Raw genomic sequence first — 21,916 nt, forward strand, 5'->3', positions numbered from 1 at the left:
CGGAGAACATGACGTAAGCATCACGCGTGACGTCAACATGTGACCATTGAAAACGTCCTCTTCCTGTTCAGGAACGCTTACGTTTAGTCCCCCCCCCCCCCCCCCCCCCCCCCCCCCGTCTTTTTTTTTAAGATTATCTAATCAGAAACATCAACTTGGTCGATTTTAAAGACCCAAATCAGATTTCTCAATTGACACCCATTCAAATTTGGTAACCACAGAAATACTCTACCCATAGTGCACCGCGTGACCTGCATACCCGCAGCCCTGCAGGTGTTTTTGTACTTATTTGTCAGTGTACTTGTTTGACTGATATTTTATTGATCACCTGATATTTTATGTTAGTAAATCTGATCAATATTTCATCTACACCAGCTGACTGTAGGAAAAGTGCAGAAAACGCATTACTCATAAGTACAAATAGCTGAATATTGATGTAAAGTCATGCCACGGAGAACATGTATTGTGCATTACAAATTTTCATAGTGGCGCCTGAAGCACGACGAAGAATGGTTGTTAATGTAAGGGTCTTATTTTACTAATTGTTGACACCTCCTCAGAAATGTTGGATGGCCTAGTGGTATATATCACCGAACGGAATCACTTGGTTTGGTCGACCGACGACACAAACAAACCAAATAAATGGCAAGACCTTAGTTTTATTTATCAAGCACGGAGAGGTTGGTTTAATCGTGAGCAATAGCGGCAGAAAATATTGGCTGTGTCCACAATTTTCTACCATTGATGATTATTCATTGCTTGTTAGCAAAGCATTGATAGAAGGAATATGTTCTGAGTAGTTAGTTATTGGTTAAAGCACAACTAATATGTCTCCCTGTTATATTCCTGTTATTAGAGTTTCAAAGTAGGATTTCAAGATTGGTTTTCTTGCCAGAGTTTGGCTTTGCAGTTCCAGTTAAGATTTCAAACTGTTGTTTAAAGCCAGCATGAGAGTTTGAAACCAGGGTTAAGTTTTCAAGGCAAGTGAAGCCCGCTTTCAAGAGAGATTTAGTGTTCCGAAATAAAGGTTTAAAATAATAAATCAGTGCAAATCGGCTGAGGTTAAGAAGGGTCAACGCTTACTCGCATCAGGCACATATAGACACTAGGTGGTGCTCAAGCACCTCCCCTTTTGCTCTGCATGAAAAAAATTGCCCTTACAATTTAATTTTTATATATCACAAAAACCTGTCCATAGAACAGGGCTGTTTAAATTCAATGTAGCTTCCCCTCACAGTATGCGACTTCCTCTCGCCTCTACTCCATACACTCAGTAAGCAGTAAACAAGTGCAGGTAGAACAAATATTTGATGGCAAAGGAAGTGAAGATTGTAATCTGTGAGTCATGCTCTCAACTGCAGTACCCTTAAGAGTCGTCAAATTCAACTTGAAAAGGGGAAGTGAGTTCAGTGTATCTCAAACCTACAGGAAGGTTTGACGGATGCTGACTTGAAAGGTCTTCAACGAGAACTCGACCCTCTTTTATTTCTGACGCCTCTTTGACTCAAGCTGATGCAGTGGAAATCGGTTCGATGGGCCCGAGTGATTCAGAGCATCGTTCCTTGTGTTTGCGGCACGTGTAACCATGAGTGGCAACAACAAATTGCTCAATTCGGCCGTGATCAAGGCAGAGGTCAAGAGGTTCGAATCGCTCTACAGTGGCATCAACAGACTTTACAAGCAACTGGAAAGGGTTGAGGACTTGCAGCTGCGCTCAGGCCTGAAAGTTTATCTTCGCAGTATAGAAGGTAAGCCGCTCTTTTGCAGCCTTGGTATAAATAATTTTCTGGCCCACATGAATCAGTCGCCAAGGAGTCGCTCTGATATTTCTAGTTTTGTTTCATCATTAAAAAATACCAAGTAAACAACATGTCGATAAACAATTATTGGGAAATGATTTTGCAATCGACTTAAATCTAGATTTTTGTTTGTACAAATTGTATATTTGTATAAATAATTGATAGAATAATTAATTCTAAAAATATTTGATAGGTGCGTCCCAGAACTTGAGTGGGTAATATGACGCATTTGGCTTAGTGAGTTTGATTTGAAAATTCATGAGGTGTTGTGATGGATATCGTCTTCTGCATTTCCTGTTAGCCGTTATGTCTTCCACCCAAAGTTTCATTTGTATTCCCCGATGTGAGTAGTAGCGCTATGTTTGAATGCACTGAAGGCTGCAGCAGAAGAGTGATGAGCGGTCTACTTCCTGTCTGCCAGTGAGCAACCGCTCTCAAAGCCACTTCCTTTCACACAAATGGGCCTTTTCTTGCGACGTTGATGAGTTCTACCTCGTTTCCGCGCAACCTTCACTTCTCATCGCTTCTTGTTAAAATGACAAAAGCTCCCGCAGGCAATTTTTGGCTTGTATTGTGACTTTTCTGGTGTCAAGTGATAGAAGTGATGTCAATGTCAGAAAATGTCAAATAAAAAAATAAAACAGGAGATAAATCAGGTCATCTTCCTTGAAGATAATGCTACTTTTCATCTTCACTGAGGTCAAACAAATGAGCTTTTCTTTTTTATTTTTTATTTTAATCTACCGTATAACATTTCTCATATTTGCTCCAAGGCCAATAAGCTGCCTTGGGGGGGGGGGGGGGGGGGGGGTTGCTGAGCTTTGAGGTCTTTTTAGGTTCTGGCTCATGTTGAAACAATTTCCCTCCGTTTTCGTGTTTGACAACATTCAAGTGAATTTTTGTATAATTAGGCTGGAGCGTTGAGTCTGGATTGAGGATCAAAGCGAGCGGGGCCTTGATGTCGGAGTTCAGAGTTGACTGATGCTAAAAGGAGAGATGCCTCTCCGACAAAGCTGCTCCAGGGGGTGAAATGAAGACGTTGAGATGTGTTTGTGAGCACTTAGCATGTGCGAGAGAGGACGAATGAAGGAGAAATGGGTGCTCACCCGGCGTGACTGCCGCCTTTGGCCATTGTTTGCTCAACAGCAGTCGTGCTCTGGATATGTGACTCTATTTTAGGCTTCTGAATTTCATATTGGATGCTTATAAAACAATTTAGCGTGCTGTGGCCGCCATTGCTGTCTGTCCCCTTGAGCCAAATGCAGTTGTTGGCTCTTTTGTATTCCGTGTGAGTGGTTATTGGGCGGAGGGAGGGAGGGAGGGAGGAGCATGCAGGCAGAGCAGGTGGACAGTCTGATTGTGATTCTGCCATGTTGCGCGTATCCTCGGATGTCATATCAGAGCATTTTTGCGAGAGCAATTAACATTAAATTTTGTGCAGCAAGGTTTAAAGAGCTGGATGCATTCTTATTGTAGCAGCAGCTGCTTTTGCGTGCTCATTTTCAAACACGGCGACTGTTGTTTTCGTCTTCTCTATGTGTTGTGTATGTGATCCGAATTTATTCGTAAATCATAACATGATCATAATGATTGATTTTACTGCACGGCAACAATTTGACATCACAATCAAGTCTGTTTGCATCCGAGGTTTGTCATTGATAGGTTAGATATTGCTTATGAATTGACGCCAGGAATGGTACTGAAAAATGACAAGTGCTGCTACTTTTGAGTGATCGGCTCCACGATGTAATGGATCCTTTTTAATCCCATGCCACACCCCGCCACCAAAAACAATGTTCTATTTTTGGCATGATCAAGGTAACACTGACAGAGTGCCACACAGGCGCAACCATGAATGTCATCTCATGGTGATTAGCTCCTTAAAGGTCTAAGGATCCTTGTTTGGTCAGAAATGAGGATGAGAAACTGCACGTTATTCCACATCTAAGTAAGTGTGTGATGACAGATCGTATTCTGTGGCCCAGCTATTGATGTCCAATATGTTCCCATCCTCCTGCTGAGACCAGAGCTTTCCCACTTCTGCTAATGAACACATGCCGTACGTAGCAGGCAATACGCTACAGATCGATACACTCACAGAAAAGCTCACCCACAGACACGCACACAAGTAGAGAAGCATTGTGAAGCGGCGTTACAGAATGTACCAAGAGAGGAAGGAAGGACACGGAGGAGATGATTGTGCCACCATCGCCAGGAAGATTGTAACACCTTAGCAACAAACAAGCCAAGCCTCCCACTGAGGAGGAGCCACATGCACGAACGCATACACACACACGCACACACACACACACGCACGCGCACACATACGCACAACGACAGACAGCTGAGGACAGATGGATGGTCCTGATAAATTTATTCCTCGGGAAAAAACATCTTGAGTGCCCCCTTTCCCTCCTCCATCCTTTATTTGCATTCTTGGTTACCAGCCCCTCCTTTTTCCCACTGATATTTTCCACTGTCTCCAATTTCTCCGCTCATTTAGCACCCCCACCCCGCCCCCCCATAGACACCCCACCCCTGCCTCGGCGGCAAGCTGGGAGAAAGATGAAGGGGAGGAGGGGATAGGAGGGATGAGCAGTAAAGAGCAGAAAGCAAGCACAGTCTGCAAGAGAAATCGGCAAAGGAGCAGGATTGTGTGGATTGCAACAAGGAGGGGCATGCAGCTCTTTGCTCTTAGCGTGCCTCAGACTCGTCGGACCTGTGCTACGGCATCTCTGCTGTTCTAAGCTGTGACTCGCCTTGTCTCCTACGTCTTGTCATGCTCAACGCTTCATGCGCTCAAAGGACTCGGGCGACCGGGGAGACTACGAGAGGGGCGTGATGGCCAGACGTGCTCTGACTCCTTGGTTTACCTCCGTCAGGAATTCTTCTGGCATCTTCTCTCCATCCACCTCAGCCGTAGTCCATGTCCTTCCTGTCTGCCTGCCACACGTGAGGCTTGAGGAATGGCAATGAGAGCTCATGGTCCAGATCCCTGGCTGCACTCTACCGTGCTTCTTTGAGGTGACCCTACTGAATATTCAAATACTTCACCTTGTCACTTTACGGCTGCCATTGATCCCGTGTTGGATGACGTACGAGACGCAGGGCAGGTGTCGTCGTGAACGGAATCTTGTTTTGCGCAAGAAGAGCCGTGGGGATGAGTAACACATCAGATGGAAGGTGCTAAAAATAAGGTCAATCGAAGTCCGACACGAATGAGGTATTGCGCACGCTAATGAAGATTTATCAGCTTCAGTAGCCACACACAGGCATCGGCGTGTTTTCCAGGACTAAAAGAGTTTCAGTGACTTGTGTGCCAAAGCGATGGAATGTGTCGATTCTCTGTGAGTTAAATTAAAACCTCAAACAAAGGATAAGAGAGATTTGGGGAATGGATGAAGCCAACCGTCCCTCTGCTGGCGTAAGGAGAAACTTGATCTCCTGTGCAAGTTTTTTGTCTCAGCTGCACCGTCGGATTCTTCCGCACATCGACACGCCGGCAAACTGTCATTAGTTGACATCCTAGCGTCTGCTTTGATTCATTTCCTGTGTGTCAACTGAAGCTGGACCCCATGAGCGACAGCGGCGCCCTGCAGCAACGCACCACCTACCTCATCTCCCTCACCTTGGTCAAGGTAGAGGCAGTGGAGGAGAATGGAGGGGAGGTCCAGAGCAGCGCCTCGGAGAGGGACGCCACAGCGAGATCGGGGACCCTGTCAGCGGAGAGCCCGGGAGGAGAAAGGAAGGTGGAGACTGAAGCACAGAGTGAAGCTGGAGAAACCTTGGGTGCTGAGGCTCCTGTTTTTGTCAAAGGGGTTAAATCACATGAAGTCAAAGAAGAAGGGAGGAAACCTCTGAGCAAGTTAAAAGATGACTCATCCTGCGCTGTTGATTCCCCCAGAACTATCTGTGAGAAACCACTGTGCAAACTTTCTATCCCCTTACAACCTGAGAGAGCCATGACTCCCAAGTCGACGGACACGGACGCAACTCAAGAAGAGAAGACATATTGCGCCCCGGAAACAAAGCAACCTTGGCCTCCTTTTCTGCCCAATACACCTCCAACAGAGACCCTTGAACCTGTTCGTACCCCAACCAGAACCAGCCTGCCCATCCGTCCTGTAGGCCAGAGGCCCGTGAGTCTGCTCAAGTCTCACAGCAGCGTGGCCACCCGTGGCCGGGAGTCCAGGGAGGGTCGCGATCGCAGCCCGACCTCGGCACAGAGTCTGGATCGCAAGGACTGCCGAATGCCCACACGCTCCCCCGGCCCCTGCAGGGCCTCGTGGGCCGAGGCCAGCCGGACCGAAGTATGGAGGGACATGCGGGATGAGGTCCAAACTGGGATACAGCTGGAGATTGGAGGCGGGGTGGCCGCAATGCTCAGAGACATGCCTCGCAAGGACAGACTTAAGTCAGGTTCAACCTCCCTACCTGCACCGGCTACCCAGGCAAGCAAAGCTCCACGTAAAGGCAAAAGTCGCACGCTGGACAACAGCGACCTGAACAGTCTTTCTGAAGACCTGGCGCTGAGCAGGGAGGCCCAGCAGGGCCAGCGGGGTGCCTCAAAGGATAGGAAGATGCTCAAATTCATCAGTGGCATTTTCACAAAGAGCAATTCCGCTTTGGCCGGGTCATCCACAACGACTGCTCCTGTCTTCATTCAGAGGGACTCCAGTGAAGAGGAAGGTAGGTGTCCACAAACGCACACTCCCACCTTTCATGATAAAGGAACTGGACACTGACGTACCTGTTTATCTGGGTGCGGTTGGTGTGTCTGCAGTACTCTCTGCGTGTGTTTCGAACCAAAATGGGTGTCCTGAAATAAGCTTTTGTAAATGTGCAAATTCAGACTGATGACAGATGAACTTCTTTCATCTGAGAGCGCACGATCCAATCGTCTTGGACGGTCTTAATCTTATTCCCCTTTGAGCGTGGGCTGATTTCACGCCGCTGGAGGGATAATCTGCTTGCACACATATAACCAGCGTTCCCAGCATAGCTCTAAATCATATCATGATTCCAAGGCGTGGTGGGGGCGGGGTCGCTGGTGGTCCAGATGGGTCTTTCTGCTTGGGGTGATTTTTAGCTCATAAAGATATAACGGTCGCATCGGCAAAAAGCACGAGGCAAAATACCCTTGCCCACGTCAAGAGGGCTATTAACAGCCAAGAGGGTTTCTTCTGAAGTCCGCCCACTTCATGTGCTGGAAATGTATTTCCCTCCCTCTGTCACATGTTCACTTTCATTCGGTACCGTTTTATTTATCAATAGTATTCGAACATTGAGATATCGTTCACAGTTGTGGTTGTACGAGTGAGTGTGTGTGTCTGTTCATTCATTCATTGTGCATTCACACGGTTACACAGGCACATTGTGGATTCACTCAAGTCGTCAGACTACACACACACACGCGCGAGTACACACACGAGTACACACACGCAGTTTCACCCAGCTAGGGCAGGAGGAAGTGTTGCCATGGCAACCGGCAGGACGGCTGCTGCTGCTACAGAGGCAGAGTCTGATGAAACAGAAGGGTGGAGGAGGAGGGCGATTTGTTGGTGTGTGTGAGCGACACAGGTTTGTCACAAAATCCCTCTCCGAAACAATGAAATGGAAAGATTGGTAGCGTTAAACGTCAACTGGCAAGCTACATGTGGCTGCTAAGTGGATCCCACACGGCTGGTTCGGGCCACAGAGCGTGGGTAATTGGCTTTCTGTGGAAATCTGGGCAGCGGAGCAGTTGAAGAATCACAATGTCTGATCAGTTTTGGCTCAGGATGAAGGACAAAGATGAAGCCAAAGTCTATGAATATCTTTTTGCTCCATGCAAGTCGTAAAATGGTGATACCTGGAGCTAGGGCTGAACGATTTGAAGAAAACATTATATAGCAATTTTTCTGACAGATTTCGATTCAATACGCAATTTTCTTGAATCAAGCTTCAGTGCGATTCATAATGTGCAGTAACATGAAAGAAAATGAATTAGTCTTATTCGGTTGGACAGCTACACTCTTAACAAACCTCAGACAGAAGGATCATCTAAGTGGACAATCTTGATAGTCGGGCATTTGACAGCCTCACTCTGCTTGTCTTTGTGTGTTTTCTTGTGGGAACACATCAACAATTTGATGTAGTGTGCCACATTGACCTTTGAGTGACTATACTATGAGATAATGTGAGAATAAATCTGACCAAAAATCCAGATTCTTCCTCGAATCAGGTTTTTTAGGGCTGACTGTCCACTCACTTTATAGCCAGCTCTTTTCAATTTCTTCAATGTGCGCCAATTTTTTTACTGCTCCCAACTTCAATTGGGGCACTTTGGTCTTGCATCGCATAGAAAAGCGTCACGGATAGTCCAAACGCATTTGTGTGTTGTGAGCTGTTCAGACTGAGACGCATCCTGTCCAAATTTGATATGAAACTACCTTATGAATGTGGTTCCATGCAAAAATTGGATTTTATGTGCTTTGTAACGCTGCAGACTACAAAATAGCCATCCACTTTCAATGTAGATGTGCTAAATATTTTTGACTGGAAGTCTGAACGGCGACTTCTCACATTTGGTGCCAGCGGTCTAGACAATGTCTGTGTGTTGAGTCATTTTGAGGCAACAATTAATATACACTGCATCTTGTACACTGACCACAAATAACCAACTTTGGTTATTGTTGAGAGTTTTGGCCTCCTGGCACTTGTAGAGTTCCTCCTCAGGCTTTGTCAGTCCTTTCTCGCACGAAGGGGAATAAAGTGGCAAACGAGCAATGTGGCAGCAGAGCTCTGGATCCCCCGTTGTGATAGAAAGGTTACATTCATTAATGCAGTTGGCCGGGCCACACGTATGCTTATGACACCCAGTCAGGGAGCTCTGATTTATTGCTGTCCTGATGGCTGCCCTTTAATGATCATGATGAGACTGATGAGGCCTTCGTCATGTCGCTGCCTCCTGACTGTTTTTGTCTCCCTGTCTGCAGTAAACATCGCCAACAGCCAGGAATGGAGCCTGGGCAGACCCATCCCAGAGCTGAGATTGGTGAGGCTTTTGCTGCAACGAGGCTGCATGCTGTTATAAAAAAAAAAATAAATAAATAAATAAAAAATAAAAATAAAAATAAAAATAAATAACCATATACACAGGCACGCACACACACGCGCACACACACACACACACACACACACACACACACACACACACACACACACACACACACACACACACACACACACACACACACACACACACGCACGCACACACACACACACACAAAGTATATCTTTTAATCAGCGGAAGCACATTTGCCATCCCTGAACTAGATGGTGAACAACAAGAACAGCGTCAATGTCAATAGTGTGAAGAAACTGGCTAATGAAAGCATACTGGCTGAGATGACAGTTGGAGTGCAAGCGAGCAACAGATTGGGCGACAAAAAGGAAAAAAGAAAAGAAGGAAAACGTTTGCAAACATGATAAAAACATCAAATGTACTCTAGCATTATTCTCTACAAGACTAAAAAAGTGTATTTGAGGTAACGGAACAGAGTGACGTGAAAGCAGTGGCTCATTTTTAATTTTCCGCTCATTTCTCTCAGGGCATTCTGGGAAGTGTGAAAAGTGGCAAGTCGGCCCTGGTGACCAAATACATCACTGGCAGTTATGTTGCGCTTGAGAAACCCGACGGTAAGCGGAACCTGACTTTTAATAGAAATGTGTGAAGAACACCAAACAAAGCAACCATTTGAAGTGTTACACTGAAGAATTTAAATGACAATATGCTTTTCATAACCATCACTGATAAAAAAAAAAAATCAACTTGTGAAAGTGGAAAAATATGTTAATGCATATTTCTTGAATTTTTGTGCAAAATCTTTGTGTGAGGTGTTTTAGTGACCAAAAGTGCAATACGCTTGTTTTTTTAATGTTGTGTGGTCTGTAACGATCTCCAAACACATTGCATAAGACAGGATGTGTCATGCTCTGAATATGCGATGGTGCTTGATGACTTGTCTCTGTCAGGTGGCAGGTATAAAAAGGAGGTGCTTGTGGACGGACAGAGTTATTTATTACTGATCCGAGAGGAAGCCGGGCCACCCGACGCGCAGGTTTGTGGACCGATACGCGGTCCGTGATGGGTGCAGTCTGCTTCATCTCATTCTCTGCCTCCTTCAGTTCAGCGACTGGGTGGACGCAGTGATTCTGGTGTTCAGTCTGGAAAACGAAGGCAGCTTCCAAGAGCTCTACCAGCTCTACAGCCAGCTTGGCTCGCTGCGCGCGGACGTCCCCGTCATCGTTGTTGGCACTCAAGGTGAGAGCAGCGGTCCCATGACTCGTACTGGCAGAACAGGTTGAGAACGGCGGGGTGGACGTTAATATTCATGAGGCGAGTGCTTCCCGATTGTCAAGTGAGGGATCCTTTCGTCAATCGGGACGCATTTCCCTGGTGAGGGCAAGCCCTGCTGATCCACTTGCTTTATTTGTTGAGCCGTAAAAGTGGTTCTCTCCTTTGTCAGTCCGTTTGACTACATCAGGGAGGACATTACCCAACCAGACAGGAGTCTTCTCACTCAGTAAATACATTTTTGGGAGAAATGCCAATATCTTTGTGTTTAGATAAAATCAGCAGCAGCAACCCACGTGTGATCGAGGACCAAAGAGCCCGCCAGTTGTGTATCGACGTGCGTCACTCGCTCTTCTACGAGACCTGCGCCACCTACGGTTTCAATGTCGATCGAGTATTCTTGGAGGGTGAGCATACGATGAGAAGCGACTGAGTCATCACCGCCAAAAGATTCACCTGCTTCTCTTTTCCAGCTGCCCAGAAAATTGTCGCCCAGAAGAAGCAGGCGGCGCTGCAGGCCTGCAAGTCTCTCCCCAACTCTCCCAGTCACTCCGGAAGCTCCACGCCTGGCTCGGCCTCCTTCCCTGGACAGGTTGGAAATCCCCATGGCGCTGTGTCCTGCCCACTCATTTTCTGTGGTTACCCAAACTGCTTAAACCCACAAGTGGTCAATCTTTGACAACTAGTTTGAACCCTCACAGAGTGGTGATCTATTTTTAGAACTGGCCTACTGGCTGTTCATGTGGTCCTTGGGGATGTCCAGTTACCATTGAACACTTTGGGTTGGTCCCTTTCACATGGCCTTCCTGTTGTCTAAGACTTTGCCTCTCTGACGCAGGAGTTGTTTTACATTTCACATTCAGCGTCTTCATTCTCATCATGTCATCACCCGCCGCACCCTGTGACCTTTCCTCTCAGGTCACTAATGGCGTTAGTGGCGGCTACGCTTGCTCCCTCCCCTCCACCCCCATGCTCGGTCACAGAGAGCTGAGGGTGGCGCACGGGGAGGGAGGCGGCAGCTCTCGTTCCCTGAAGAGCATCCCTCGAAGACCCTCGCTCTTCAAGGTCAGTTGTGTTAGCGCCCGCTGCCATCTCACAACTTTGTCGTCATTTCACGCCACCACTTGTTCCACTTGTTGTCCGGTTGGCATGTTTTGAGTACGTCACGCATACTCCGCCTGTTGTTGGGTTTTTCTTGCAGAACCGGGACTCTGAAAGGAGAGTTGCAGATGCCAAAGGAGACACGAGCGGCACTCGGGCCATCCCCATCAAACAGGTTGGAGCCAACCACAATAAAAATAACGGAAGAAAATGTTTGCTTTCATATTCCTTTAAATTGTCATTCAGTGTGATCTGGAAAGTTTGTCTATACATGTGTGCGATTGGCTGGTGACCAATCCAGGATGTACCTCGCCTCTTGTACCCCTGCAAAATGGATGGATGAAAAGTGAAAAATGCCAGATTTTTTTCTTTTCCATTTGCAGATGAAATGACAAAAGCAGATGAAATCACAATTGGCTTTTCTATTAATAACGTCCTTTGTGCTGTTGCTGCGGGACAGCTTTCACTGAAGAGATTGCCTACTTTAGCTTGTTGTGTTTCCACAGAGCATCCTGTGGAAAAGAAGTGGCAGCTCTCTGAACAAGGAGTGGAAGAAGAAATACGTCACTCTATCCAAAAACGGCACGCTGTGCTACCACTCCAGCTCCAGCGTAAGAAGACACCATCGATAACAGAGCATCGACATTTCTCTCGTGTTTAACTTCACCTTTAATCCGTTTTCCATACACGGCTTTGCAGTTAGATTACAGTTTTGAAGCTTCATTGTTGAAACACAGCACAAGCCCAAAACAAAGAACAGGTGAAGCGGATAAGTAAGATGTTGTGGATTTCAGGATTACATGCAAAATGTGCACGGGAAGGAAATCGATCTGCTGCGCGTGACCGTGAAGGTCCCGGGAAAACGTCCTCCGAGAGCCGTGGCGCCCGTGCCCTCGCCGGTGCCTCCTGCCTCATCTGGCGTCAACGGGCTCAGTAAAGAGCTGGCAGCTGCCGAGAGCACCAGTACAGGTACCAAACCGCCAAAAGCGTCCCAGAACCTGCAAATCCTAATTTGAGAAGCCCTGTTGTAGATGTATGTCTAAATAGAATTTCTTTCTGTCTGTCAGTCCCTCAGTTGTGTCCTTCCACCCTTTCCGTGCTCGATGACCGCTCTGCCGGAGGAGAGCGAGGCCTTCAGCGCTGCGTCTCGTCTTTGTCCACCAAAGCACAAAGCGTCGGTACGAACTCATTCTAAAGCCGCTCTGAGGCCGCAGGACTCACAAAACGCACTTAAGTAGAAGTACAAATACAATGAATATAAATGTATCTTCTTGTGATTCGAGATGACTCACTGGAAAACTGGTTCCACGGTTAATATGACCTAGAAGTGAAAAGAAATGCATTCACTCTATTTATTTATGACATTTGGCGAGGTAGCCAAGAGAGGATAGGCAGCGAGCTTGGGAGGTTGAAAAAAACCTATATTGACAATGTAAGCAGTAGAAAGTACATACAGTAATCTATTTTCAAAGGTTAAAAGTACAAAAAAAATGTCTTTAGAGTAGTACTGCAAATTGATCTGTGATTTGATTGCCTTTGCCCAAACTGTTAGATGCCCTTGAGGGGGCATCCGGACCATTTTCTGGAAAAGATGCTGGCCAATCTTCTCCCATGAGTGACCGCAAGAAGAACAGGAGGAAGAAAAGCATGAATCAAAAAGGAGACGCGGCCGTCGGGCAGGCCGAAGGTAATAATAAAGCTCTCGATGAGGGAAAGTTGTCCTTTTGCATAAACTGACAAAAATCTCACTGCTGATGGAATGTTCTGCGAGTTTCACACATGTTCTCTGAATTGTCTTTAGTTGTGATTGTGTGTTTGTCTCTATGTGCCTTGCGATTGGTTCGTCCAGGTTGCACCAAAGTCAGTTGCAGCCAAAAATGAATCTTCTCTGCCTTGAATTAATCCTTGAATTAAATGTGACTTTCTCTGAACATGTTTTCTCAGGCTATTTTTAACATCTGCGCTTTCTTTCTTTGCTTTGTCTTCTGCTTCTCTGTGCTTGTCTCTCGCTCTGCAGCCAAGCGCAAAATGTGGAAGTTAAAGAGCTTTGGTAGCTTGAGAAACATTAACAGGACAGGTAACATTTGCGCTCACATTTGCTCTGTTTGACTGACATTTTCATCGCCAATCCCGATCGTCTTCATTTGTCTCGTTTGTCACAGCAATGTGGGCTTTCTTGCCTCCGTTTGATGTCAGCATGCCAGGAAGCTCGCTCAAAATGGATGACCGAGGCTATCGCGATCGCGTTGTTTGTCTTTCAGATGAAGAGAACGCTGACTTTATCGTGGTGTCGTTTAACGGACAGACGTGGCACTTTGAGGCTCCCAGTCTGGAGGATAGGGACTCGTGGGTGTCGGCCATCGAGAGTCAAATCTTGGCCAGCCTGCAATCGTGTGAGAGCGGCAGAAACAAGGTACACACGCGACTTAATTGAAAGGGGAGGTGAGCACAATCTGTACAAACCGGAAAGGATTCTTTCGAGACCCATCTTGTGAGTTTTTCAACGTACGAGCGGTGAATTTTGCGCTTTGACTTGTGAGCGGAAACGTAAGCGACGAGTACTGTACACGACAAGCGGCCGTTGGGCAGATGAGAGGCATCAAGCTGTAGATGAGAGGCGTCAAGCTGTTTGTTGCCGCCCCCCACATGAGGTTTAATATCAAACTAAACATAAAACTGAGAATTACACTCCGTGGGCCCTTTTTCGTGCCCAGCGCAAGTCTGGCACAAAGCACAAGCTAACCGTGCGCATGTTTGGAATCTTCTTTTTGTTATTTTCGTAGAAGGGCGCATTTGCACTGTTGTGAAAGTGTGTGTGTTTGTAGGCACGACGCAGCAGCCAGAGCGAGGCAGTAGCGTTGCAGGCCATCCGTAACACCAAAGGCAACAACCTGTGCGTGGACTGTGAAGCCCCAAGTAAGTGCTCGCGCGTGCATCTCGAGCTGCAATGCCATTGCCCGCTTGAATCCAACATTTAGTAAGATCAATTCATGCTTGATTGGAATTCATGCTGAATGCATTTTATTTGATGGTAAAAATATGAGAAGACGAGGAAGCCCACGTAGCACTTTTTAAAAATCACACCTCTGATGTTGTTCCCTCCCCAAAGACCCCACTTGGGCCAGCCTCAACCTGGGCGCACTGATTTGCATCGAGTGCTCGGGAATCCATCGGAATCTGGGTACCCACCTCTCTCGGGTTCGCTCGCTGGACCTGGATGACTGGCCCGGAGAGCTCACGCAAGTCCTGTCCGCCATTGGGAACTACACGGCCAACAGCATCTGGGAGGGTCGCACTCTTGGCAGGGCCAAGCCCACCCCCAATGCTTCACGGTGGGTTCATGCTCAGAATATTTTCTCGGGGAGGAAAGGGTGGTTTGAAAATTACATTTGTAACCCGCTGTATTCTATGTGTGTGAGTTCTTTTTTGTTGTTTTTTTTAAAGCGAGGAGAGAGAGTCATGGATTCGTGCCAAGTACGAACAGCGGGCGTTTGTGCCGCCACTCCAGCCGCGTGCGGACGATAATATGCCAGCACGGCTGCTTTCGGCGGTGACCGACCGAGACCTGGCGCGCCTCCTGCTGCTGCTCGCCCACAGCAGCAAGGAGGTCATCAACGCTCAGCCGCCCCCCGCGGGCACGGCCCTGCACGCCGCCTGTCAGCTCGGCGACGTGGTCATGACGCAACTGCTCATCTGGGTGCGTTTCTTCTTCTCGTATCGAACAAGTGCTCTCGTAGCAAATACGGTTGAATTCAGAACTTGTTGGTATTGTTGTGGTGTGACTACATCAGACTGTATCGTTTCTCCACCTGCAGTACGGAATCGATGTGAAAGCGAGGGACCACCAAGGCCAGACGGCCATGATGATAGCCAGAAAAGGCGGAAGCAAAGGCTGCATTGATATTTTGCTCCAACACGGCTGCTCCAATGAGACTTCCCCCGCCGTCGCCACACCCGTCCTCTCCCGCCGCTCCAGCACCGCCAGCCTGGGTCGAAGCAGCCCCAGGAAACCCGTTCCGTAGCCTGGCCGTGGACGCTGACCTCCCCATGACCGCCGGAGTTTGGGAACTGTTGTCAAACTTTTAACACACTTGAGTGATTGAGTATTATGCAGAGGTGGGGGACGCTAGTCACATGACTTGACACAAGTCAGATTTAACTCACCAATTTTAGGACTTGCGACGATCTTGGCTAAAAATGATGAAAAGCTCGACTTTGACTCTACTTGACCTAGACTCGAACTGCGTGTTTACATTGGAAGATGCACAAATTTTAAGACAGTGTGTCACTTGTTTTGCTCTTGAAAGAAAATGTATTTGTGTGTGTGCGAGTGCGTGTGTGTGTTCCACACCAACTTGGCACTCGTGAGCTATGATGACGCCACTTCATGACGCTGGTGTCATGTTTATTTGAGAAGACAATAAAGCAATAAATTTAAAATTCTAAGATAAGAAACATAAGAGCTATTACAACGTCAAAATAAGTTAGCTCTGTTAACCTCACAGTTTAGCCTCCTGATAGTTGGTCAAAAAAAGCTTCATGTCCATTTATTGTCAAATTAATAAGACTGTAAAGAAATAGACAATGCTGGCACTGATTTTGGAAGAATAAAAAACTATGTGAATGTGTTAGCACAGTAGTACCAAGCCAGGTACAGGTGACTAATGTGCTAATATTTCTTGTTTAAACCAATTCGTGACTTGCTCGAAATTTAGTGAGGATTTCACTTGAGTCGCTTTATATTTGCCTGAGTAACCTGGGACTTGCTTAAAACTCGAAGGCTAAAACTTGTGATGTATGTATGACTTGCACATTTGTGACTTCCTCCCACCTCTGGTTTAAATCAAATGTCTCGGAAGACTGAGCAACATATCTAACCATTTGAAGCAAGCAATATTCATTCCATGTATAATATCGGGGAGATGCCGACTTCAGTAGACTCTTTGTAGCGGACTTGTGTTCGACTTCCTCCAGAACAAGTGCAATAATACGGCAGGCGGTGTGTGCTCGTGCTGAGGAGACGATCTGTTCATGTATTCATGTCAGCGTTTCTTCCATTGTTTTAACAAATAAGAGCAAAGCTACGAGATGTCTGCCTGTTGTGTGCCTGTTGCCTCCCTTTGACGGTGGCCTTGAGAAGCGCCTGAGGTCATTTGGTAGTTCTTCTCCAAGACGGAATAACTTGGGAAAACATGAAATGTTTCTGCTCCAACATAAGGTGTTTTAATATACTGTAATTAAACCTATACTACATTATCTGTAACAAAGACACAATGGAAACCAATCAATCAGTTTTGTAAATCATTTCTTAAATGCTCTTTTTAAAAGGCACCTGTTCTTTTTTTTCATTGTCTCCATAATTTTATGACAACATCCATGTTATGTAGGTAATAAAATGTCATTTGGGATAATGACTGAAGGTGAGGAGAGGTGATTCCATGATTGATATCCTGTTCCTGTTGTGTAGGTCTACTCCATGAGTTTACTGTTACGAATGAAGCGTATGTTATTTCTGACACTTGGTGGGTCGTGCGAATCCCAGTATTAAATAAACTTTTTTTAAAATGTTGTTTTGTGTTGATAACTCCTTTACCTTTCACTGAATTTGTGTAATGGCGCCAGACTGAATAACTACATTGGCTCAGGATGACTCATATCAGCCCTCTGAAAAAAAGGGAGGGAGAGAGAGAGAGAGAGAGAGAGAGAGAGAGAGAGAGAGAGAGAGAGAGAGAGAGAGAGAGAGAGAGAGAGAGAGAGAGAGACTGCTGTATATTTTTGGTTACAGTTTTTAATTGTGCCTGAAGAGGGCGCCAGCCCACGGAGCATTTCATCGCGTGACGCCATCAACATGCGATCCGAGTTGAGCTCCTTGATTGTTAAATATTGATGACGTCACAGCTCCTTTTAAGTCATTGTAAACACAATCGAGCAGCGAGGAAGCGACAACACAATGACTGCTTAACTAGGTAAGCTTTTGCAAGGACACAAGGTGCCATTTGTTTGTTAACACATTTTGCTCTCAATGGAATTCACGCCTGTTGGAAATGACGTATTACGTTTAACCTCTCGGCGATTTCTACTTACACGCATGAATTAATGTCATCCATCACGCGAATTAGTTGACGTTGCGAAGCCCTATGACGTCAAGGAGCACGTGACGGGACTTGTACACTGTCGAGCTCATAACCAACAAATACATTTCCATCCATCAATTCACATGCCATTGTTCAAGTTCAGCACCCTCCCCGCCAAAAATCACAATTTTTTTATTTTTTTTGGGGGCATTCATTTTACTATTATCTGTCAAGCATTTCAAGGACCGATCTTTCAAAACCCACAAAATTTTAATTTCTGTGACAAAACAGGCACCAAACCTACCTACGGACTAAACCACATACTGAAGTGTAATCAATTTAATAACGTCCTATTTATGAATCAAGCCCAGCCTCTCAGTTAACAGTTAGCTGATGGGTCCGGCACATATTCCCCATTGAGAATTGGAAGTGGACTGTATGATAGCTGAAGTTTTTAATTTTATTTTAAATTAATTTTAATTTTTCAATTTAATTTTTAATTTATGCTCCTTCAGGTGGCCAGAAGCAAAGATGAGGATCCGTCTCCAGGGTCCCGGCCATGCTGGCCTCCTCCTCGCCGAGCTCAACCGCTGCCGCCAATCGGGCCGCTACTGCGATGTGTCCCTGCAAGTGGGCAAGCGCACGTTTGCGGCACACCGCGCCGTTTTGGCCTGCGCTGGCACGTACTTTCGCAACTTGTTCAGCCAGTCTCCATCGGCCCGCACCGACCCCGTCTCGCTGGAGTTTATTTCCCCATCCAACTTTGAGAAGGTGTTGAGTTTCATGTACACTGGGGAGATCTTGACGGATCTCATAGATGTCGGGGTTCTTTATGAGCTGGCTGAGAGGCTGGGCTTGAGCGAACTAGCGAGGGCGTGTCACGCCACCTTCCCAGACCTGCAGGGATCCATGTCAGCTAACGCCAAGGCTGGCAGCCCCGGAGACCTTCCGACTGCCTCCTCCGTCTGTTCCTCCACCGCCTCCTGCTCATCTCTGTCGTCTTCTGCTGCCCCGACCCCTGCCGGTGCCCTGTCACCTCACGCCAAAGTCGGTGCGGTGCCGGAGCGCCGGTCTCCAGCTGGGACTGCGCCCATGGACTTCAAAATAGAAGACATCCAGTCTCTTATAGCCTATGGGCAAATCGTTGCAGAGAAACCGAGACGCTGCGTTTTAAGCAGTGAGGCGCTCTCTGTGGGTGCTGAACTCTTAACCAAGAAAGAGCAGACATTGGAGGAGGCAGTTAAAGGCAGGCCGAAGGTTTCTGAGAAGACGAGCGACTCGGAGCCATCCCTCGCCTGTCCCTTTCCCGATTCTCTCGCTCGACTCGGCTCAGGGACCTCCTCGCCTTCGGAAGGTCTCGCTAGCAGCGGGGAAGAGTTGCTGGTTTCGCAGGGGAGCGAAGAACGGCGACCTCTGCGATTCAATGGCGCAGTTGGACAGACGACGGAGGAGCAGTGGGGGCGGCTGGCAGCCGAGATCATTGAACTGAGCGATGACGACAACTTTATGGAGGAGAGAGATGAGGAGGACGACGAGGATGAAGACGACCTCTCTGTGGAAAACGGACACGAAAAGGTCATATTTGCAGTGGTCATTTATTAAGTTTAGCCAGTTAACAGCCAGCCAACTATGCTGGATTTTGGCTATGGAACGTAACCTCTGCAATATGCATGTTCATATGATCGATTGGTTTTGTTTTCCTATGCAGGTTCTGGGAGACGTGCTGCTATGTCAAGCCTGTGCGGCTCCTCTACCCGCAGATCCGGCTGCGCTGCGGAGACACGCCGAGAGCCACGTGAACGAGCTCGGACAGTGCAGTCTGTGTGGCGTTTCGTTCCGGGACCGGGCCGCCGGGATCTCCCACTCTCTCGCCCACGTGGGGACGCAGCTTTTCTCTTGTGACATGTGTCACCTGGACTTCTGCAGCCAAAAGAAGCTGCTGCGCCACCAGCGGGAGAGCAGGTCCGCACGTGCCTTAGCGCAGCTCGGCCAAGGCTGTGAGCTACGGTGTGCCGTGTGCGCAAAAGGCCTCAGCAAGGACTTCCAGGTTTGCTATCCATAATTGCTGCCCCTTCCAAAATGTCTAGAATTGCCTATATATCAGGGATGGGCAACTATATTCTATCTTATCTATATTTTCATGTTCATAAGATACACTATCCCAACAACAAAGGGTGTGAAGTAAACAACAAAATAACCATGAACTGCATTTATTTTTCCAGTACAAAGGACTCTCTTGCCATTTCAGGATGGCACAAAAGTGCAGAAATCATTTTGTAAATTCTTCCACAAAATCAGCTCACTCAAAGTTTTTTGATTGAGGTACTGTTTTTTTCTGAAAAAAATATAAAGCCTATGCACATTGTTAAATGGGAAGGGGCAATATGTGACCCAGTGGAAGGGCACCTGTCAGCCATCTAGTGGTGATGGATGATATTACAACTTAACACTACAATTGACCTCTGAATATTCACAGTTTGCATGTTCATGGATTTCCTTCTTTTCTTTCTTTTTTTTATATTTTGAAATGTTCTTGTTTTTTTCTGGAATCCCCCCAATTTTGCAACAGCGATGTAAAAAAATTCTGAAGTTCGACCGAAGCCATGCAATTAGTCAGTAAACTTCAAGCACTTTTTATTTATTGTTTGATTCTATCTGTAAAGAAATTATTATTCCCTTTGTATTGTTTTTGTTGTTATATAGTTTGGGGTGTCACTAAAGCAAAACATATTAGTGTCAGAGTCGCTAGTTTTCTCAATATATTTTTTTCACCAAAACCCTTGTTTTCTCTTTTTGTTGATCAGAGACAGATCTGTTAATAGTCTGCTGCTGATTTCTAAAGAATTGTAAAAGCTAGAAAGAATGGCAACAAATGATCCCAAAACACATTGTCATTTCAAAGTAGCGTAACAATTTGAAAATTGTGACTTGCATGCTGGACCTGCATAAGGTACCTCAACTGTGGTACTAAAATACATTGGGAAAAAATTTCAAAACAAAAGCAGCAGAATAATAGATGATAAAATGTATTTTATTTATTCAAAATAATAAGACACTTGTAAGGAAAGTTTTGATAAGATAAACAAAAATACAGCTTACAGCGTGCACGCCAATAATTCCCTAACTTTGTCTCAGGATAAACATTACAACCTTTCTCACATGCCTTTTTTTTTTTTTTTTTTGCTACCAGATGGTGAGAGAGCATGTCCTAAGCCACGTGTGTGCCCAAAGCCTGAGCTGCAGCGTTTGTCACCTGCCCCAACGCTCCCTGTGCTCTCTGCTGTGGCACGCCCTCACCCACCTTTCGCTGCCCGTCTTCCCCTGCCCCTACTGCGCCCGCTGCTTTGTAGAGCGCCCTCTACTGGACGCACATGTGGCCGCGCACGGCGAGGACGCCAAGGAGCGCGAGGACATCCGAGTGGTCACAGTAGGGGGAGAAAATCTTTCGGGAACGGAGGCGCTCAATTGCTTCCTTTGCCCACAGACGTTGCCTACCCCCTCTGCCTTCCTGTGCCACCTCAGCCAGCACACATCGGAGTCCTTCGGGGGCGGCGGGGAAGGGAGAGGGGGTCCTGGCTTGTTAGGCAAGCGTAAGGCCGAGCAGCCTCTGGAGTACCCGCCCTCGTCTTCCTCCTCTCCGCAAAAGCTCGGAGGTCTCGGAAAGATAAGTGGCACCAGTTTAGGCCCAGGAAGCGGAACGGGCCTCTGCTCTCCTGATAAGTATTTCCCGGGGTCCACGCACAGTTCGTCTTCCGTTGCATTGACCAATGGGAGCACGGGACACGACGGGGCGGTGGGCGTGCGCGGGAAATGGTACCGCTGTCGCTACTGCGGGAAGTGCTTCGCACACTCGGGTGAGTTCACGTACCACCTGCGCATCCACACGGGGGAGAAACCATACCAGTGCAAGGTGTGCCTGCGCTTCTTCCGAGGCCGCTCCACCATGATCTGCCACCTCAAGACGCACGCCGGCGCGCTCATGTATCGATGCACCGTCTGTGGCCTCTACTGCTCGACGCTCAAGACGATGGCCGCACATATGGAGCTCCACAAGGACCAGCTGCCGGCCGATTTCAACATTGAGCACACCTTCATGTATAACGACCACTCCAAAGAAGCGCTGACTTCTGTGGACACTTGAATGACTCCTGGCAGAGGCGTGTGTGGGTATGTGTGTGTGTGTGTGTAGGGGTCAGGGGGTCATGTGCATTAAACACTCGATTGTGGTAGATGTAGTTGGCATCTAAAATGTGGCTACTTAAGTAGTTTAGTTCCAAAATGCTTATTTAGGGCCGCAAAATAATTAGCTGTAGTGACAGAATAAATATAACAAATTTTTATTGTTGCCACAATATATGTATAATATGCACACAAAATCCCAATTACTAATTTATGTGCATAAAATGGCGCACAAGTAAATAGATATATATATTTTTTTAAACTTTAGTAACTCTAGAGGGCCTCTATATGAAAATCCCGCTCTTACTTCCATTTTTCTACATGCAGCCAACCTGTTTATTCACATCCACAACATTTGATCTTCGACTGAAACAAAATACTGTACTAAGTTATGGCCACAAAATAGGCATAACGTGCTCATGAAA

The 21,916-nt window shown here is 46.8% G+C and overlaps 2 protein-coding genes across 6 annotated transcripts; both read left to right on the forward strand.

Annotated features, from left to right (window-relative positions):
* The first annotated feature begins 1,407 nt into the window (after positions 1-1,407).
* Positions 1,408-16,807, forward strand: agap2 (ArfGAP with GTPase domain, ankyrin repeat and PH domain 2). 5 transcript variants are annotated; one of them, XM_037275914.1, is made up of 19 exons: positions 1,408-1,748; positions 8,777-8,835; positions 9,392-9,479; positions 9,816-9,901; positions 9,969-10,104; positions 10,410-10,544; positions 10,611-10,729; positions 11,056-11,202; positions 11,339-11,413; positions 11,745-11,849; positions 12,033-12,207; positions 12,306-12,416; positions 12,791-12,925; positions 13,256-13,315; positions 13,500-13,651; positions 14,064-14,154; positions 14,348-14,570; positions 14,683-14,935; positions 15,054-16,807. In XM_037275914.1, the coding sequence occupies exons 1-19, from the start codon at positions 1,586-1,588 to the stop codon at positions 15,258-15,260; spliced, it is 2,520 nt and encodes an 839-aa protein (XP_037131809.1). In that variant the 5' UTR covers positions 1,408-1,585; the 3' UTR covers positions 15,261-16,807. The 5 variants fall into 5 exon arrangements, with proteins under 5 accessions (XP_037131809.1, XP_037131819.1, XP_037131799.1 ...); XM_037275886.1 differs by lacking the exon at positions 1,408-1,748 and adding an exon at positions 4,349-6,488; XM_037275924.1 differs by lacking the exon at positions 13,256-13,315 and having other exon boundaries at positions 1,409-1,748.
* A 270-nt stretch (positions 16,808-17,077) lies between these two features.
* On the forward strand, positions 17,078-21,812 carry LOC119116610 (zinc finger and BTB domain-containing protein 39). The gene is made up of 4 exons (XM_037242103.1): positions 17,078-17,204; positions 17,828-18,887; positions 19,021-19,359; positions 20,503-21,812. Exons 1-4 carry the CDS (start codon positions 17,125-17,127, stop codon positions 21,451-21,453), a joined length of 2,430 nt encoding a protein of 809 aa, XP_037097998.1. The 5' UTR covers positions 17,078-17,124; the 3' UTR covers positions 21,454-21,812.
* The last annotated feature ends 104 nt before the right edge of the window (positions 21,813-21,916 follow it).

The sequence above is a fragment of the Syngnathus acus genome, chromosome 2, assembly GCF_901709675.1.
Source record: "Syngnathus acus chromosome 2, fSynAcu1.2, whole genome shotgun sequence".
Lineage (NCBI taxonomy): Eukaryota > Metazoa > Chordata > Actinopteri > Syngnathiformes > Syngnathidae > Syngnathus > Syngnathus acus.

Bases quoted from the DNA above. Each gene is read 5' to 3' on its own strand.
- LOC119116610 (XM_037242103.1), top strand. From the start codon at position 17,125: ATGACGTCACAGCTCCTTTTAAGTCATTGTAAACACAATCGAGCAGCG. The intron at 17,205-17,827 runs GTAAGCTTTTGC...ATGCTCCTTCAG, and splicing joins CACAATGACTGCTTAACTAG to GTGGCCAGAAGCAAAGATGA. The intron at 18,888-19,020 runs GTCATATTTGCA...TTTCCTATGCAG, and splicing joins TGGAAAACGGACACGAAAAG to GTTCTGGGAGACGTGCTGCT.
- agap2 (XM_037275886.1), top strand. From the start codon at position 5,375: ATGAGCGACAGCGGCGCCCTGCAGCAACGCACCACCTACCTCATCTCC. The intron at 11,414-11,744 runs GTTGGAGCCAAC...GTGTTTCCACAG, and splicing joins GGGCCATCCCCATCAAACAG to AGCATCCTGTGGAAAAGAAG. The intron at 12,926-13,255 runs GTAATAATAAAG...CTCGCTCTGCAG, and splicing joins GGCCGTCGGGCAGGCCGAAG to CCAAGCGCAAAATGTGGAAG.